The sequence below is a fragment of the Aptenodytes forsteri genome, unplaced genomic scaffold, assembly GCF_000699145.1.
Source record: "Aptenodytes forsteri isolate BGI_AS27 unplaced genomic scaffold, ASM69914v1 Scaffold2, whole genome shotgun sequence".
Classification (NCBI taxonomy): Eukaryota; Metazoa; Chordata; class Aves; order Sphenisciformes; family Spheniscidae; genus Aptenodytes; species Aptenodytes forsteri.
In genome coordinates this window covers 17,208,446-17,229,501 of record NW_008795695.1, presented here as the reverse complement: position 1 = coordinate 17,229,501, position 21,056 = coordinate 17,208,446, and the positions used below count along the sequence as shown (strand labels likewise).

The window sequence follows — 21,056 nt, the reverse complement described above, 5'->3', positions numbered from 1 at the left end:
TGTTCTCTGTTCTCCCACAGTGGGCAGCTCTTCATTTCCCCACCTTCCACCTTTGCCTTCTGCGGCTTGGGTGGTGAGGCTTGGGCGGTGAAGACCTAACCTGATCCCTGGCTGCTCGCACAATTTAACAAAAATAGCTGTTGAACTACTGTTAGCTATTTATCTAATCCCATTGCTAACTGATATTTTAAAGAAAGTATAGCTACTAGGAATTTGTAGCTCTCCACGCAAGTCAGTAATGAAGAACAACAGATAATAAAGTGTTCTCTAAGAAACCATTTAATTTTATAGTAAACATTTAGCTGTGAAAGTCTGGACTGACACTTAAACTATGACTTAATAAATTATTATCATTGAAATCACAGGTTGTTCACATTTAAATTAGCTCCCAGAAACAAAGATACAGAGAAAAAGCAACCCAGTTATGTTAACCAATATATAATTTCTTATCATTGAAATCACGGGTTGTTCACATTTAAATTAGCTCCCAGAAACAAAGATACAGAGAAAAAGCAACCCAGTTATGTTAACCAATATATAATTTCTTCTCTGAAAAGATCTATGCTAAAAATTTGAAGAATGTCAGTTTCAATTTTTCTTAAAAAACAAAGAAATATTGAAGCAAATCCTTGAGATATGTTATAAACAACTTCTGTCATTTCAAACCTTAGAAAAGTTAACATACAGATTATTTCAAAACAATTTAAGCAACATACTTGAGTAGGCCAACAAACTTGAATCAGTGTATCTTCTTGCTTTTATTACAGATATATAGTTGATGCAATTACAGATAGGATTCCTAGTCAGATTCAAGTCTAACTAGTGATTTGAATCTCAATACCTTCTTCATTGATTGTAATGAAGATGCAGTCTTACTCTGATTACTATTTGGTCCATTGGTCAAAAAGGGTAGGAAAGGTAGGTAGGAAGACATTTCAGAAATGCTAAATTAAATTATTTATTATATTATATACAGCACAAGTCCATATTTGAATTATAGAAGTCTCATCATTGTATGAAGCCATTTGATTGTCATACAGCACAGTAGCTACGACTGTTTGTCAATTAGATAATGGTATGATTGAAATATTGCAGCCATATACACAATATTTAAGCAAGCCAATTTCTTCCGGTGCCATTACTGTACAGCTCTAAAATCCTGCTAGCTAACTTGCAGTTTCATCTTTCCGTAGGAGATTTACCACATTTTCTTACAAATGATACAATTATATGGATGGGACTTAATTTTTCTAACCTGAGGTGCTACATATCAAAAATTTTGCACTTTCAGCAGCCTTTAAATGCATCCCACCTACTTGGCTAAGCTGAAAGGACCAGGTGTTCCAGAAATAGTTACCATACAGGACATAACAGAGGCATTAATGCTTCCTACTATGATAAAGTCATCTAGTTCTTTGTTAAGAACAGTGACTAGTAGCTAGGTGTCTAAATTTAGGTGCTTCTGCATCACCACTGGAGGCAACACTGGGGCTGTCAGAAATGTTCTTTTCCCTTTCCACCTGAAGTATAACTGTCCCATAGCTCTGACCACATCTCTTAGATTTGCTTTCCTCCCATTAACATGTCCCCATTTCCCTTCTCTTCATTAAATTATTTAGTTTTCAGGCTCTATACCTAATATAGGATGAGCCTCCTCTTCTCAGCCAGGGTATATACTTCCGCTTCTAATAAAGAAACAAACAGGGAGAATGCCAATAGCAGAGGTTTAAAAAAAGAGTATAAAATCATAGCAAGTAAAAGAAAATCCTTCTCAGATCTGCTCCCACAAACCAGTAGGTTTGAGTCTTCCTTGTCTAGAGACTGCATCTAGATAGTCCATTGAATAAAACTGATGGACCTAACCTTCATGAGTTTGTCTAATTTCTTTTGAACTAGTTAACAGTTTTAGCATCCAAACTGTCCTATGACAGCTGAGTTACAGAAGTTAAACATTGTGTGACAAAGTACTTTTTTGTATACTACTTTTTGTAGTACTACAAAATCCTGCCACAGTTGCTCTATTAACTTTCTGCAAACTACTCATAATCTTATGTACCCATCATGTCCCTTAACAATCTCTCTTTTAATTACAGGAAGTTATTTTTTTAAGTATCTGTCTCTATAAAGAAACTGTTCTATCCTTCTGATCATCCTTGTTTTTCGCTCTCTTTTTTTCCCCTATCGCTATTATATTGTTTGCTGGGGTGACAAGAACTGCACACAATATTCAAGATGTGTACACCATAGCTCTTCGGAAAGGTATACTGAGGTTTTACATTTTGATGTCTATTTCTTTCCTAATAATTTCTCTTTTTGAACGATGCTGAGCACTGGATTGATTTTTCATTGAACCGTCCACAAAGATCGCTATCCTCTGACATGGGACGTTTATACAGCCTCTTTTGGGTGATTCCCTGGTGTCAATAAGGCATGAGCTCACTGTCACTGTAGGCTTTGACAGACTATCCCTCTTCTATCTCTCTGCTAATTTTCAAGAAACTCAAGTGAACCGTACACTTTTTAAGACCTCCAGCCATATGGCTTGCTTTCTTAAAAAAAGGCCAGTGGTTTCAAATATTGAACAGGGTCAGATAGACAGGCTTGGGCATCATGGCATTAGTCTTATTTTCCTTTAAAAGCAAGGAAAAAATTAAGTTGGCCAGGTGGCATAGCCAAAGTCCTGGTTGAACAATAAAAACAAACACCAAACATACAAACACTAAACACCAGCAGGAGTCTCTTGTTCTATAGTAATGAAAAATATGGAAGCTGAGAACGTGCAGAAGAAAAAGATTAAGTAAGTCATTTAGTTTTGGATGTATAAAAATATGGAAGCTGAGAACGTGCAGAAGAAAAAGAGTAAGTCATTTAGTTTTGGATGTACAGTTACAAATCATGAAAATGTGGCAGAGAGAATGACAGACGCATGTAATTGCACAGAGGAAAAGCTGAAACACAGAGGTAGTATTATGAAAGTAAGAAGCAGAATGCAAGCCTTGAGATCAACCACACATAAAAGAAGATTAGAAAAACAACAGTGTTGAAAAACATTGACAGCTAGAGACAAAACACAGCAGAGAGGGTAAAGAGGTGAAAAGATGGACTAAAGACACAGAAATAAGAAGATTGTGACCACTGAGATAAAAGAATTACAGGGACATCAAAGCAACTGGAGGGCAAATTTTAAGCTCTGAAAGTTGGTTAAAACGAGATCTCGGTAATTTGATGAAATCAATTTCAATGAAGTATACATGGCAAAACCCAGGCTACATGAGTCAAGAGAAACTGAAAGGTAATGGAGTCAGTATTCATGTACAATCTATTCAAAGTTTTACCTGCACTGGTGACAAGGACTGAATGGAATTTGGATTGGCAGAAAAATGAAAAAAGAGACAGAGCAAGGAAAATAACTATTATTCTACTTTGACAGCAGATTCTAGATACAGTGATAAATACAGGGAGAAGTACAGTACAGTAAAGACTTTATCCTTTCCCTGCTTATGTCTCATCCAAAAGCATTATTCTTGCTCCCACATCAAGACAAATTATTTAAATTCCATATTTGTTCTGAAGCTGAGCTGCCTAGAAAAGCCACCAAAGTAACATTCCTTGCAGTATTATGTTTATTTGTAATGATTTTACAGTGAAAAGTAACTTGCAGTATTTTATATAATTCTAATTATGTGAAGATAAAAGGGCAGTAAACTTTAGTTTAAATTTCTTAGCTGAAGCCTGTAATCTTATGTAAATCTCTGACCAACTTCTTAAGCAATGTTTTCCTCCAAGAATTATAGGAATATTGTATTTTAACCAAAAAAATGAAAGAGAAAAGATTTTTATTTCCAAAAGTTAGCACATAGATCACATCTTTATAATTGCATATGCGTGCAAAAACATTACCTTAAAATATGTACATAACCAATTTCTATATTCATTTACCCTATTCACACATAATTAGCAAACATATCCTAATTCTTAACTGACTAGGCTATCACATGAGAACCACTCACAGAACATACTTTCTATTCTTACCAGTTCATTAACCAGAATGACAGTGCAGTAACGTTTTTCCAGATTAAAGGGAAGAAAGTGAATATCTAAGCCTGCAGAACTTCTCCCTTCCAAGAACAGTTTTTCCACTGGACTGAAGAACTCATGCAGGAGGCTGGATTGGTCAGCTGTTAAAATAAGTTTAAATAGATGTTTAGATACAACAGCACAGGTTGTAAAATAATGTAGCTGCCTGAGTTTAAATGTAAGAATACTGTATACAGCCTCCTGTAGTGTTTAAGGCACACTTGTAATCAGTAATCAGTATTTACGGTTACACTTGAGTAAATGTGCTGCAATATTGCATGCTGTATTATTTAAATACATTTTGCTAACTACTTGTGTTCTTATCCTGTGCACTGAAACAAACCGGGGAAAACAGGCAGTTCTCACCATCAAAAACACTCTTTAAGGATGTACAGCCTATAAGCAAATGACTCCTCCCACCAGAAAGAAGTGTACAGTTTACTACTATTTAAACAAACAATCTTGCTCTTGTCCTGGTTTCGGCAGGGATAGAGTTAATTTCCTTCCTAGTAGCTGGTACAGTGCTGTGGTTTGGATTTAGGGTGAGAACAATGTTGATAACACACCGATGTTTTAGTTGTTGCTAGGTAATGCTTACACTAGTCAAAGACCCCATGCTTTACCGACTGAGAAGGCTGGAGGTGCACAAGAAGCTGGGAGGGGGCACAGCCAGGACAGCTGACCCAAACTGGCCCAAGGGACATTCCATACCATGTGACGTCATGCTCAGCATATAAAGCTGGGGGAAGAAGAAGGAAGTGGGGGACGTTTGGAGTGATGGCGTTTGTCTTCCCAAGTCACCGGTATGCGTGATGGAGCCCTGCTTTCCTGGAGATGGCTGAACACCTGCCGGCCCATGGGAAGCAGTGCATGAATTCCTTGTCTTGCTTTGCTTGCGCGCGTGGCTTTTGCTTTACCTATTAAACTGTCTTTATCTCAACCCACGAGTTTTCTCACTTTTACCCTTCCGATTCTCTCCCCCATCCCACCGGGGGGGAGTGAGTGAGCGGCTGCGTGGTGCTCAGTTGCCGACTGAGGTTAAACCACGTCACTCTCAGTGGCAGTAACAATGTTATGTTATAGTCTGAAATCCTCCAGAATGGACAAAAACTAAATACTGGCAAGCTTGCTTTCTTTGCAATGTTTTCATAAAAGCATTATGCTGACAAAGTGCTTTCTTCCTAAGACACTAAGAATCTTAGGATTGAATCTAGCAGGGTCTGACTACTTTCTCACTGCATGTTTTTTATCTGCTGAGCACATTTTGATAATGCAGAATACTGTAGAACCGGACTTCCATTCAATCTTGGCTGGCTAACCTTCTAGGAAGTTCAACAGACTTCAGAATAGAAGTGAAAAGTGCGGGCAACAGAAATGAGTGAATATCACATAAGAAACCTATGCCAAGCTCTGGCCATTTAAATAAAACTCATTCATCCCCAAAAAACACCAAGAACCAAGCCAAAGAAAGGCATAACCACACTCTTTAAGTTCTTTCTATAGTCCACATTCTTTTCCAATCAATATAGGAATTTCTCAATATTCACACTTCAACAAACAGTTAAGTTTGATATGAATTTGATGTTTCCAAAGCCTACATAAACAATGACCAAAAAACGCTCCCCAAAACCACCAACAGGACCCAAGTCCCATTTTTACCCTTCCATCAAATAGGGTAAGGCAGGCCTAACAGGAACTAATTTTGACTAAATAAGGCACTAACTCCCAAACTTGTCTCCTGTTCATGTTCCCCATTCAAAGTATGTCAAACCGTGGAGCAGACTAAATTAGTCTTTTGAGAGCCCTCCCTCCTCACTTTCTCTCTGGATTCTGTAAGATTAAAACAATTGCCAAAGAAGTAACATTTATTTAAAAAATTAGATTTTTTTTGACAGTTTTCTTCCTTTTTATTATGGCTGACAAAAAAAAAATCCTACTACCTATTACTCTCCACTTAGGACTCTTGACCCATCATAGCATATATTCTCTCAGGTCAGGGTGTAAAACATGTGCAGAACACTCTTATTTAGGTTTTGTTTACCATGTCATAGAGAGAATGATGGGGAGTTATTCCCAAAGCAGAAATGCACTTCTACAAGAAATTAAAACATAATTTTGTTTACAAAGACCTGAAATGCCATCAAAAATGTCTCTGTAGCTCCAATCTGACTGAAGCCATAAAAACCTTCAGAAACTATTCACAGGTTGGTACAATAGTTGTACCTCACTTTGTTACTTAAGGTACATACTTTTTATTTTTATGAACTGTGTATTAGTTGGTTGTTAATCACATCTCAGAATACAATATCAAATAATAAATATATCTAGAAGGGTTAGATTATTCAGATTACAAATATGTTTTCTGTATGAATTCATGGAAACACAACAATATTTTCCAAGAGGACAAAATTAATTTCATAAGGCCATCGTACAAATTTTGCTCAAGTGGACTTTCAACAGTCTCAGAAAAGGCTGTAGTTCTAGATTCATATGTTTTGACAGAACTGTTGACTGACATTTCATAGAAAATAAGAGCAAGACAAGTACAATCCCTGTTAATGAGTATTTTCAAAAATAAATTAGGCAAACTGCAACAGCTCCACATCAGAATTCCATGAAGTCAACCCAAGGGCCCTTAAAAGAAGAAAAATAGATTTCTTCTTTTTTTTTAATGGTAAAGTCACTAGAACTACAGTGCAACCTTAGAGTTCATTTCACTAAATTAAATGTATCAGAAGAGAAACTATCCTATAAATGCCAGTTACTGAGCATACCCATAAATAATAATTACTTTAGATGTCAAAATCTTTCTTATGTAGATACTCTGATTACTACTGTAGTGACACAAGAGGTATTGTACAGAGGTACTTACAGCAATTTAAGTTGTTCTCTTCATTTGGATCTTCAGGCAGTGCACCATTTTTACAATTTAATATGTTATTTTCAGAACTAAAAGGAAAAAATAAAAATGAAAGCAATACACTAAAGCTGGATATTTCTATTAATAATAGATAGCTTCTTTTCCCTTTTTATGAATAAATACTGGAAAAGCAAATGTTTTCAAGAAAAAAAACCCCACACATTTTAGAACCATCTACCTACCAATAATGTTAAATACCACCTCTTCCACTTAAGTTAGTAGTCATATTTACAGCAGAGCCAGAACATGCTCCCTTCAATTATCCTGTATAATCTCTCTGCAGTACTCATATAAGCACAATTCCATGTTAAAAAAAATACAATATTTTGCCAGTCAAAAGTACTCCTGCCCAATAATGCTTTTTGGGGAAGTCAGTCCCAATTCTTCTCTTTATCATTTCAATATTCTATGAGGATAGGCAAAGAAGAATTGTTCCCTGGTACATCATGAAGTGGCAAGGCCTCGCATTCCTCTGATGCTCTCACTTGTCTTCCTTTCAGTCTTTCCAATTTTTCCCAAAAAAACTACTCTATAAAAATACATCTAAATATCCGCAAACCAAATTCAGTTCAGATGCATTGTGCTCACTCTAGGACTTAGATTCATAAACCTTGTGGACATGTCTTTAGACCGCTGCTTCTCACAGAAACTGATTTGCAAAAGTAGCAGTGTTTCCTTGCCCCTTATCAGAACACACTTCAGATACTAGATCTCCTCTTACCTAAACTTTTTTTTTAAGGCCCAATTTTTTTCTCTAGCTCTCTCTACCTTCTTTCTAGCTCAACAGTTTTCTCTTTTTAAAGAAGAGGTAAGCATTCTGCTTTATTCATGATAACTCAATTACCTTATCCAGGTACCATCCTGAGAGCTAACTGAATCTATCAACTTTTATCTGCCTACCTAGGGGTCAACATACCTTTAACACAACATTAACATTTACAAACAATAAAAATAATATATTTAATTTTAGATTTTTTTTTTATCATTAACTGTAATTCCTGGTATATACTTGTATGTTATAGAACACTAGATTTTTTTTTTTTTTTGGTTATATACACTTGTATGCAAACATTTGACATTTATTAGCTTAATTAGAAAACACATCAGCAGCTCATATATGTAAAAAAAGGGAATTATCTAGTAAATGAAGGTTCTAGCCCATGGCTTTGGAAAGTCTGTTTATGTCTCCAGCGCTTTACTGAAAACCTTGGATACACTACTAAGCATTAGGCCAGTCTCTACTCTACTCTAAACTTTAGCTCTGTTTCTAATACTATCTGGAAAGGAACTCTGTCCAGTGAAGGGGAAATTCAGATTGTAACTGCTCAGCAATGGTAATTCGGAACCAAGGAACAATCTGGCATGGAGGGCAAGAAGGCCCAACTGGCTGGAAACAGGAATGTCACAGACAGAACGACTCCCTGTAAGGGAGCAGTTTCCCTTGCTGAAGACATAAGAAATGACGCAGCATCATCTTGTAGCAATGGATCATGGAATGCAAGTGCTCAGGAGCCGCTTTTGGTAGAGAGAGCTGGTGCTGAGGGATGAACCAAACACCGGCTTAAGGCACCTGATGCTGATGCTCACAGGATTGCTGTTGAAAGTCTGTTTATGTCTCCAGCGCTTTACTGAAAACCTTGGATACACTACTAAGCATTAGGCCAGTCTCTACTCTACTCTAAACTTTAGCTCTGTTTCTAATACTATCTGGAAAGGAACTCTGTCCAGTGAAGGGGAAATTCAGATTGTAACTGCTCAGCAATGGTAATTCGGAACCAAGGAACAATCTGGCATGGAGGGCAAGAAGGCCCAACTGGCTGGAAACAGGAATGTCACAGACAGAACGACTCCCTGTAAGGGAGCAGTTTCCCTTGCTGAAGACATAAGAAATGACGCAGCATCATCTTGTAGCAATGGATCATGGAATGCAAGTGCTCAGGAGCCGCTTTTGGTAGAGAGAGCTGGTGCTGAGGGATGAACCAAACACCGGCTTAAGGCACCTGATGCTGATGCTCAGGATTGCTGTTGGCACAAGTGTATACAAGGAATCGGCTCGTGTCGCATCTTTGTGGACTCCTTGTAGAACTGCCTATGGTGGTAGGCCTCTGCCCAATGATGTTTGTTCATTAAATCTTTATATTTAAGCACAAATCTGTATTTCATTTGACTCAAGGGGTACAATAAAAATTCCCCAACACCAGTTCAACAAATGAAGCTAACAAATCCCTTCTTTTGTTTCCTTGCTTAGGCCTGGAGAAATACAGGAAATCCAACTCCTGTGTAGAGCTCCACTGTTTTCAACAGAAGCCTCATTTATGCGGGGGCGATACTACCAAATCCAAAGAAGGTTCAGGCCTTAATTGCTTTCATTTCCTGAAATACAACACTTTGGAAATGTTATCTCATTTCAGATTTTCCAATTAAAATATTACTGGTTTTATTTCTGTTGTTGATGCCAGTTATTGTTCAGTGCAACTGCAGAATTCTGGCCTCAGAGACATTAGTATTTCACCATCTAAATTTGAAAATTTTACCTGTGGGGTATATTATTTTAAATGTAACATACTGTGATTTGTGAATTATTCCTCTTTTTCCTTCTTTGCCCACTTAATAAATTGTATTTTTACAAATAACGAAAAAGTAAACTGTGGATCATGGCTGGAAATACACAAGAAGTTCATCACTTGGAAGTCTGCTTTTTTCAATAGTAAAGGAAATGAGAGGCTCATTGCTTTATAAAGTCCTATATTTAACCCTCCCTAGACAGTAAAGTCAATAGAGCATTAATAAGATATATTTTTTACCTTATTTTTTAAATTTCATTTATATATATTCTTAAATGCGGAGACTTTAGTTACTGCATAGAATATTAACAATTATGAAGACTACATTTTATAATCTACAAGTCAACCATTTGAATAACCCCTATGTAGTGTAACATATCATTAGCTTAAAAAATGTCTCATAATTTCTATTTGGAATGTAAAACAGTAGTGTTTTGGGTTTTGTACTACTGCACCTTAACAGTAAAAATGTCTCTAAATAATTTAGAAAAGTTTATCGCTAAATATAACTTTCTAATATAAGTATTTGAAATAAATACTTCTATTCTTCAAGACACACTATTTCGCTTCAAGTCATATGCAATTTGGTAAAGTCTCTAAGGTACTTAAATAATCTCACTATGCACCGGGATTTCAGATGATGACATATACACTGGACCATACCGTGGATTGATTTGGCAACCTTCTCCCTGCTATTCATGAGTATTTATAACTCACAAGGGACAGATAAATTTGTTTTTTTTTAAATAATTTTTTAAAGCCACCCAGCCACATTGTAATAGTAAAAAACACATCACAACACATCTTATTATAACACCAGGGTGACTTTATACAATGTTATCTAACCTAATCAAGCCCCAGGACAGCAATACGTTTAAGAAATTTAATACGAAATATACTTATTTTGTTATTTAAGATAAGATATCCCTTTTTTTAACAAATGAAATCAGTAAAGCTCAGTAAAACACAGATTTTACACTAACCCTAATAAATGATGAGTGATCCAAATTCAATCCAGTAAGTGCAAAATCCAGATTTAAACCACCAGAAAAAAAATCCCATTGGAATCCCACAATTCTGTATACCAGGGATTCATGAACTGCAACAAAACAATAGTACACAAATTATTTAGAACTTATCAGCCATGATTTTTTCTTAGAGAAAATAGAGCACAATTATTTAAGAAAAAGTGCAACATAGACAGTGGAACATTTGCATATTTCATGGCTGAAAATAGGGGTCTGATGTTGCCACTATCTCTACCTGGTGTAAATCATTCTCTTACTTTACAGTGCTGATTTCCAAACAGACTGAATTTGGCATCTTATATTTGCCATTCTCAAAATCTTTGTCTTTTTAATATTGGAGTGGAAATTAATTACTTAAAATAGGTTTTCTCTAAAATATTCCTTATATTTTTTCTTTTTTTTTTTTTTTTCTTCACAGGAATTATTATACAAGAAAAAAATACTTGAAATTTACTTTTTTACACATGGTTTACAATGTTTCTGCTCACAGAATAAATATAAACTGGGACATAATTTTCCATGATTTTCTGTACAAAGGCTAATTTTACTCTTGGCTCTTTGAGTAAGTATTGGGAATTTATACCACGCAATGAGGAATTAGAGATGTAAAATCCCCACGTTAATACGTAGTTCATGATCTTGCTAGGAAGCATCAAATCTCATAAGAGAAGCTCTTCAAGCAATTTCTACTAAAAGTAATTCTTTTCTTGTTTCAGTTAATTTAGTTCACATGGAAGGTTCATTTCCACAAGGTTATAGCCCTGAAAAGAGGGGATGAGAGAGTCTGGGAACAGCAAAGTTTGTCCCTCTGTACCTCTTTTACACCAAGGCTACAGGAAGGCTCTATATTCACTAACAGTGCAGTTAAATCATTCACAAGGAACCTAATGCAGTCAAGGATTTGTCTGAGAAAGGAGTGAAGGGGATGAACCTTAACCTAAACACCTTAACTCTGTTCATGATAATATTGCTTTTCAAGTGCATTTGAAAAGAACAGATATAGTTGAAAAAACAACTTACAACAAAATCTTTGCTTATTCTCATCCCCCCAAAGGAAATTGTGCTTCTTATCATCATATTTCCTTGACATTACTTTATAGTTTTTTCTATCCTTCTTCACAAATAATTTCTACCAGTGTTGACAGGAGTTAAGACTGTGCAGTTACATTTATGGAAGGAGAGTTTTGTTTAATTTACAACAAGCACAGAGCTCATAGATGCTGAAAACTATACTGTAATGTATCTCAAAAAAATACTGCAAGTAGAGTTTCAGCTCTAGACTCAGGTTTAATATTATCCACACATAAAAGTCATTCTCCCCTAGCAGTAAAATTTGATGAACCAGCTTATAGCAAACAATTATTACATACAGCATTTGATAGCTATTGGGTCTCTCTTAAAACAAATAGTTAATCTTGCTGGGCTAAGAAAAAAAATCACAACCTTAAACAAATGGACTTGTAAAATTCTCAGAATATTTCACCCTGGAGATTCATTTTAATACCTATTTAAAGGCCATTTTTCAGAAAGGAAAATTATCTCTGAGGTGCAAGTACAACATACTATTTATTCTGTACTTACAAATAAGTATCTCACACAAAACCACAAAAATACAAATTTTATATAAAATGTCATCTCTTTCAATGCTTTATCTTTGAATCAGAATGCCAAGTCATGATTGCAAAAACAGAGACTACAGCAGAAGAATCACTGTAAAAATAACAAATGCATGAAAAAATGATAACATAATAAGCATATTACATGGAAATACATTACACATTGAGAACATACAGAGTACAACATATTTCTTCACTGGAGTAAACTATACATTGAATAAGTCCTATTTTCAGAGTTGAATGACAGAGAAACTCATTGCGTTAATTTGACATGGTATTGAATGTCTCTGTAAATTTATTCTCACCCCAACGAACACAGCACCTGCAGATTAAGTGAAGGGAAAGGGAAATAAAACTGTTGTGGAAGACATGTACATTGTGTCTCATTATCCTATAACAAAAAGAAATAGCATCTCATGCAATAATAAAATCAAAAGGAATATAGTTAAGTTCAGGAAGGTGTAAGAAGCATGGTTATACTCTCAGTCTGGCTCAATATATCCCCTTTCAATAGACAGAGAAATAAGGAAATGAATTAGGCAGAATAGCTTAACGTTGCCATAAAATAAGTCTACACAGACAGTTTGCTGCACCTGGGTCAGGGCAGTTCCCAGTATCAATCCAGACTGGGGGATGAACGGCTTGAGAGCAGCCCTGCGGAGGAGGACTTGGGGATATTGGTGGACGAAAAATTGGATATGAGCCAGCAATGTGCGCTTGCAGCCCAGAAAACCAGTCATATTCTGGGCTGCATCAAAAGCAGCGTGGCCAGCAGGTCAAGGGAGGTGATTCCGCCCCTCTGCTCTGCTCTAGTGAGACCCCACCTGGAGTACTGTGTTCAGCTCTGGGGTCCCCAGCACAAGAAGGACATGGACCTGTTGGAGTGGGTCCAGAGGAGGGTCACAAAAATGGTCAGAGGTCTGGAACACCTCTCCTGTGAAGAAAGGCTGAGAGAGTTGGGGTTGTTCAGCCTGGAGAAGAGAAGGCTCCAGGAAGAGCTTATTCTGGCTTTTCAGTAGTTAAAGAGGGTTTATAAGAAAGATGGAGAGACACTTTTTACCAGGGCCTGTAGTGATAGGACAAAGGGTAACAGTTTTAAACTAAAAGAGGGTAGATTTAGATGATATAAGGAAGAAATTCTTTACGATGAGGGTTGTGAGACACTGTAACAGGTTACCCAGAGAAGTTGTGGATGCCCCATCATTTTAAGTGTTCAAGGTCAGGTTGGATAGGGCTTTGAGCAACCTGATCCAGTGGAAGATGTTCCTGCCCATGGCAGGGGGGTTGAAACTAGGTGATCTTTAAAGGTTTCTTTCAACCCAAACACTTCTATGATTCTATGGCATTAAGTTCACAGTAGCATCCTATCACACCTTACGCACCAATCATTCTTCTCCTTATTAACACTGAAGTCTACTGTATGAAAAATATCACTGCTGAAGAACCCAAGACAAGCTCCATCATCAAGCTTATGCATGTGCTGTGTAGACACAATGGCAAGGGATCAGTGGTCTACTTGTGAGACTAAGCACATTATATCACACTGTGGATCAGGTCTCTCAGTCTGATAACTCAGGTATTAGAAGTGATTCAGTTTAACAGAGAGAGTGATCACCAAGCAACTTCACAAACTGCCTCCCATTTGTTTTGGGTTTTTTGCAAACACAACTTGTCCCTTCCAAAGCAAGGTTATTTTATTGTTCATTAAATGAACAAAGAATTCTGCAAGAGTAAGTTGCAGGTGAGAGTTGGTTTAGGAGAGCACCTCTCAATCGCTTGGTACAAAGACCTGGTTGAGACAGAGAAAATGGCAGGTGTGAATACTTCCAATTCATTCTTGCCATGGTTTAGCCTAACCGGTTCAAACTTGTACTACAAATTACTTATACCTGTGCACCAGTGAGAAACAGTTTAGTAGCTATCACCTCTGAGTTACCAGTTACCTCTTCCTACAGGTACTAGCACCACAAAGAGACTGTGTTTGCCATGTTATCAGGTATGCCAAAAATCAAGATCAAAAGCAAAATCATCTATGCAGTCAACATAGATAGTCTGCATACATTATCATGTCATCACAGCTATACATGTGCAATACTGTGCCTTTACTCTTCAGTCCAGGGGCCAAACAAGCCAATAACTCTGTTTTCCACCCAACAAATTCTCAGAAAAAGAAAATTTTCCTTTGCTTTGCTTTCTGTACTTGGAGCAGAATCTGCTAGATGATCTGTTTAGTCCCTTCCAGTTCCAGATTTTATATATTACTGAGGCAAAAAGAAAACTAAAAAGTGCCGGGCACCATGGGGAAATCTTATGTCCACATAGCAGCAACTTCATCAATGAACTTTAGAAGACAGAAGCAAGCAAAGGTTTTATTAGAGAAAGGATACAAGGAACTGCTTACTAATGCACTGAAAATACTGAAACAATTGAACACAAACCTCACATCTAAGATATTTGCCAGTTTCCACACTCCATGGGATATTTTGTGATCTCAGAACAAAGACTAGGACAGAAAGTAAAACAGGAGCTGCCCAAAAGAGGTAGTATGGCTCACATTAATATAGGTCAATTTCTAATATATCAAATATTAATCAGAATCTTGATGAGTCCTGATAGTATATTTCTAAACAATATTTTCTGAAAGAACAGGTATTAATGCTGTATCTCATAACCTGTATTACACAGAGACACAACGGAGTCTTTTAGATCTTCATTTTTTCTTTATCCTATCAGTAAGCAAATACAGGTATTCTCTTTAACGTAACTCTTTCCTTGACACATGAAACTGCTTAGAACAAAAAGTGTAAGAACAAAATTCAGAAAATTAAAAATATTTGGAATTCTGGTATTATCTCTGGTTTAAAAAAAAAAGTAAATAAATTAACATTAAGAAGCTATACACAATATTCTGCAAAGCTTGACTTGAAATTCATTAATTAATGGTTCCTTTTTTTAGAATGAGTTTTTCTTCATGTAAAAATATTTATCCACATTCACAGCTTTTTTTGCAAATCAGTCTGTGCAATCATGAGCCATCCTTATGAGTCATGGACACTGTAATGCATACTCTAAACTGCTTAGTCATGGTCTTAGAATAGGACTATTAGCGAATCATTAGTATACCTTACCACTTCCCAGTTTTACAGAAGGAAATCTATGAAGGAAAAGTTAGCTATTAAATGTGACCTTGAAATTTTACTGTCATTCAATACTTTTTTTTTAAATGGACATCAGTCAAAATACCGACATGCTTGAAAACTACTTATGGGTAGTTTTACATTAGAATTCCTGGGCCATGTGGCATGCATCTCTCCACCTGGTTTCTCCTTCTCCCACAGGGAGTAGACCATGCTGGCACACAGATGTAGGCCAAGGATAATAACTGAAGTGTCAAGGGCTTAGAAAAGCATAGAAAAGTGCATAACTTGAAAAAAATCCAGGCACATGTATCACAGTATACTTAAAAGAAAAACTATGCCAACTGGATGAAAGAAAAAACACTATCCTTCTCACCAAACATCATTCAGCTCCCCATGGACAAAGAGGTCTTGCCTGCAACCACTGAATGACACCCTGCCGCAGACATGGACTACTGTTCGATTTTTTAGCTTAGACAGCACTGTGTCCCAGTGAGGATACAGTTTGTCAAGGCTCTAGCTTCAGAACGGGATATCTTTCCAGTCACAGTATGAGATGAGCCCGTGCCGAGTCACAGAGGAGCCCGTGCCACAATGACTGAAGGGTTGGTCTCCTCTTTGGTATGAATGACACCATTTTGGGTGCCTGTGATACTGCCAGAGGGAAAGGTGGTAGGTAAGAAGGCTACCAGCCAGGTAAAGCTTGTTACAGTGAGGTTTAAAGTGGTATGTCTGACACACCTGGGGGCATAGTATGAGAACACAGAAGGAACTATGAGACCGAGGAGACCCACTTGGACCTGCACGGATGATTAAGTTGTTAGGAACAAAGCATGCAAATGACATCAATCATGTAAACACAATTACTTAGAGTATAAGCACTGATTTCACGGTAGATTTATGCTTATGGAGCACTTAGAGCAATGGGCCCCCATTTTGTAGAAGGCCTCTTCTGGATTTATCAAAAGAATAAAAATGATTGCAGGTATAATCTTCTTACTGGTCAGTTATGAATTGCACACATACTAATTTTTTAACACAATTTCAGAAGTTTGTTATGTTCCATTCAAGCAAAAAATCTTCTTAAAAAGAGTGGCTTCTATTATCACAGGTAACAGAAACATCTAAAATTATAGCAAATCAATACTGGAGATTTCTAAAGACTTAAGATGCCCTCAAATAAGCGTCAGTAAGAGTGAGGCCTGGATGTATGCTAAAATTACACTTTTTAGACTGATTTATTTCCTAGGGATAAATTAAGCTGAAATATGCAGGATGATGAAAAATCCTTTTCTATTTCAACAGCTTCTGATACCTCTAAGTACAATATACTAGTAAAATCTGTAGACATTGATGGAGTTACCAGAGTGGCTCTATTATTTTTTCTGTCTTAGTAAGAGGCAATAGACAGTAGTTTTAGAAAATCACTGTTTTGTCCTAAGAGAATTTTTAGTAAGAGTTATACAGTTTTCCGGCTTATTTCTTCTCTTGCTTAAATTGAAGATGCAGCCCTTTACTCTGGCATATGCTAATGGCATTTGAGTTCTAAATGTTATCTATCTCTCCCATCAGAATTGATAGCATAGAAGATACGAACATTAATTCTTTATTACATCACATTTTGAATTACATTCAGAAAAGACCAAGTGTCTTTTTGGCAAAAAATGTGAACAGAAGTAACGTCCAAACAAAGCAGTCCAACATTTGTGTAGTAGACTGAGAGTTTGGAGATCTTATCAGAGTAACTGGAAGTTATGACCAGACTTTTTCTAGCACGCATTACATGAAATAGACATGGCTATTTCCCCTTGGATACAGGCCTTGCTAAACATATCTGCAGGTTTTGGACAAAAATCATTGTGCTGATGTTGGCTGCACATTTCAAAACTAACAATCATTAACCACTGGAGGTTCACCTATTGTAGCACACCTGATAAGTGTAGCTTAGCTGTAAGTGCACAAAGCACACAAGACACTCACAATCAGTGCAGCCCACAGAATACAGATGAGGGACAGAGTATCATTGAACGCATCCACCTAAAACACCTATGTAATAGCGTTCTGGTGGCTATAGTATTCTTTCTTGATAGTATTTCTGGGCTGGAGTATTTTTCACATGTATTGTGAGAGGGCTGCTGATGGTGTATTTTCAAAGCTAGATCCTGCCTCTATGAGAAGAAACCTGATTGGTCACACTTTGGTTATCTTTCCTGTAAGCTGGCTTCTTACTTCTGCTGGGGTTCTTTTAGCTACTGCATTATTCCAACTGATGATTATAAATACTGCTCTATGAATAAATAATTATAAAACATGGTTGAAGTGACAGAAGACTAGAGAAATGGATCTCTATAAATAAATTACCCAATATGTGAATGCAAAATCTATCATCAAAAAGACTTGGAATTAACACTTTCAGTTTATGACTGAAAAATAGAGTTATTAAACTGTCAATTATTAAAACAGTGCAATTCTTAATATCTGGCAAGTTCCAAAAATTCAGATACTTGTAGTAGTTCTTTCTCTATGCTGAGCCACTTTAGAGTGCCACAAATTTTAGTTCTCAAACATTTTTGATTCTCTCTTTCTCTTTTAACCTTGACTATCAGTGATTCTGATTTACACCTCATCTCTTTAATGCCCACAAAGATTTCTGCCTGTTCATCTAAACTTACTGGTATTTATCTCACTGTCTAACAATTAAAGACAGTGAAGGCAGAAATACCTTCTTTCAGACTGTAAGTCTTAAGCATAGATCTTTGTTTATATCTCTCCTTGACTCCCATTCCAATTACTCTCTGTTTTTCATTCTTTGCCATTTTATTATCTTTACCACGCTTACTGTGAACTCTCCTTCTCCTTCCAGATTTCCTGTGTTAGAAAACCTGTTTGTGGTCAGTTAAGCTATAATGTCTAGACACAAAATTATATTAACTTATATCAATATATCTACACTAATAACCTCTTATTCTGTTTTTGCATCTCCAGGAGCCTACTGAACCTATAACGTTTTACACTTCAGCACAATTAGAATTCTATAGACTGCCTATTTATAAATAAAAACTTGACCTTACTGTTGCACCTTCAAGTATCTCTACCTTCTTCATTCCAAGAATCAGAACTAATCCTGTTATAGTGAACTGGAACTAGTTTTCAGCATTTCAGTCACCTAAGTCACCACGGTTGCCCCTATCCCAGCATCAATAGTTCACCTTTCAGTCCTAGTTTCTCTAACACTTTTTCCAAATGGTATATTACACCCATTTTTATCTTTTACATGGTATTAATCTTTTCTCCACTGTTTGAGTAAGTTATCTGTAAAGCGTTTTAAAAATGTTACATAATTCTACAATATTTCCATGTCCTAACCTGTAATTCTTTACAATGGGTATGCACACAGCTATACACAAAGATGTCATACTAATAGCACTGTATAATTCAATACATTATAATTAGCAATTGCCATTTAAAACTCACCTGAATGTTTGCTCTTGCTTTACTTGCCTGGTTTGATATATTTGCTCTGGCTGCATTAAGTAACTTGTGGATTCCAGCAAAACGACCCTGGAGTATGGCAAGTACACATAATCACCACATTTTTAACTTGCAGAATGAAGACAAAACTCAGTTAATTCTAACTTTTAAATGAAGGCTTGTTAAAGAAGCTTATTATTTTCAATTGGGGATACTTTAAAAGAACGCTAAAAAAATATTTAAACAGATTTTTAAAAAACTATTTAATAATTTATTAAATCATCTTTATTTAACAACTTAAAACATTTTGCACAATTTAAGCCATGTAATTTTTAAAGCTCATGTAAGCATGCAAAATCCTGAGACACTTATTCAATGGTTATTGGGAAATATCATAAACTACTACCCCATCAATACCATAGGTAGATTTGTAACTGTAGGGATGGTCTACAACTATGTCACGACATGCAGAACAATTTTAATTTTCTTTTCAAAAAATTAAAAAAAAAAGAAAAAAGAAAACCAGAAAAATAATGCCCATTTCAATATTAAGACAAATCATATATATACTTTAATTGGAAATAATTTTCTGAAATGTAACTTATACTATGATGTGTACTAAATTAAATGATTGAATAATTGAGTCATTTACATTTGAAGAAAAAAGCTCAAGTAATTTTATTTTGCTTTTGTAAATAATGAATCTATTAAGATAGAGTAAATTGGGTTTTCCCTGACAGACCACAAGCAACTGCTTCACTTTAGTTTTTCCTAGAAGATTCTGATCTTCTTTCCTTTTATGTACATTATTTAGTTGACAGAATGGGTAACATCTAACAAACAGCCAAATGCTAGGCAATGACTAGTTTAGGGTGCAGAATTTACAGCTTTTGGATCTGACATTTGCTATGTATTTGACATGAGGTCAAAGAGGCGCTCATATTTTTAATTTGTCCTTAAATTGTACTACGTTATACACCTAGTTTTAAGATTTTGAGCCCAGTTTTCTGCAAAAGAGCTACTTCCTTGGTATCACAAGTGGATTTCCTAGTGTTATTTGCAACTAAGCAATGCACCCCCGGATGGAACACTAGATGGTTCAAAACACTGGAAACATGATACAAAGAATCTTTTATTTTAGATTACTGGTTCAAATGCTGCTCAAACTGATAATTACTTCAAGCAGTTGTCAAGTAGCTTTTGAGTGATATATATGGAATTAAATTACTTCATCGCCTTTAATCCATTCTTTCCAAGAGAGTTATCCACATCATAGAACTGATTACAGGTAGTCTCACTGACCACCTCAAGGACTTTAAAAAAAGACAGAAGCTAAATAAACTCATATAATTCCCACATAGAAGGCTTATGCCAGAGCACATAGCTGGAGCAGTGAAAACAATCCTGTTACAGGAGTCTATACCAAACCTGTTCTGTGGATGAAAGAGAAATTTAATTTGCAGCCTATGCAATGTGTATATTAAACAGATTAGTAAAACAAGCTAAAAATGTTATGGAAAATGGTTCTTGTAAATAAATGAATGACATGAACCAATGTTTAGCTCTATAGACTAAAGACAAAATGTAGAGTCGGACCATATAAACAGGTTTTAAGGCACAGCACTCTCTTTCTTTTGTATTAAAGAAAGCAACATTTATAACTCTGCAGTTGTTACATCTCTGATGAATAGAAATGAAAACTTAGATTAACTGATAGTGATGCGAGCCCCAAGGCAAAAGCATGTTTTTTTCTTTTGCATGCTTCATAATTTAAACAGCAGGGTAAAGCAGATTGGGGAAAAAATAACCAACTATTAATTAACATGGTTTGTTTCTCTTTGGAATTCTGCTGGACCTCAGCCAAACACAAAAATACAAGCAAGGTTCATGAACCCCATTTGATTAAAACTCTAGCTTTATTGCTTACATTGAGATGGATTTCAATTAAGGCTTATTTATCTTCTTTATTCATTATGATAGCTTCCACTTTACAGTGCTTGTAACAATTTTGGTAATGTAAATCCCTATAATTTAACCTCAAGGTTTTACATTTTTAAGGAGAAGAAGAAAATTATGGAAAAGAGTTGATAAAACAGCATGATCATTATAGATTTGTCTTTACAGCATTGTCTACCTGAATATGCCATCATTTCTGAAGGGATTAGTAACATTTAAGATAACTTTCTTCAGCTCATAACATGGTGATTTGCATTTTAATATATCCTAAAAAAGAGCGAAAAACT

The 21,056-nt window shown here is 36.0% G+C and overlaps 1 protein-coding gene across 1 annotated transcript in view; it reads right to left on the bottom strand.

Moving 5' to 3' along the window:
- CFAP47 (cilia and flagella associated protein 47) overlaps positions 1-21,056 on the bottom strand; it is a 382,585-nt gene that overhangs the window by 215,722 nt on the left and 145,807 nt on the right. The window contains 4 exon segments of the mRNA XM_019473044.1: positions 4,033-4,178; positions 6,950-7,026; positions 18,817-18,903; positions 20,948-21,036. Coding sequence (XP_019328589.1) covers positions 4,033-4,178; positions 6,950-7,026; positions 18,817-18,903; positions 20,948-21,036 — 399 coding nt within the window.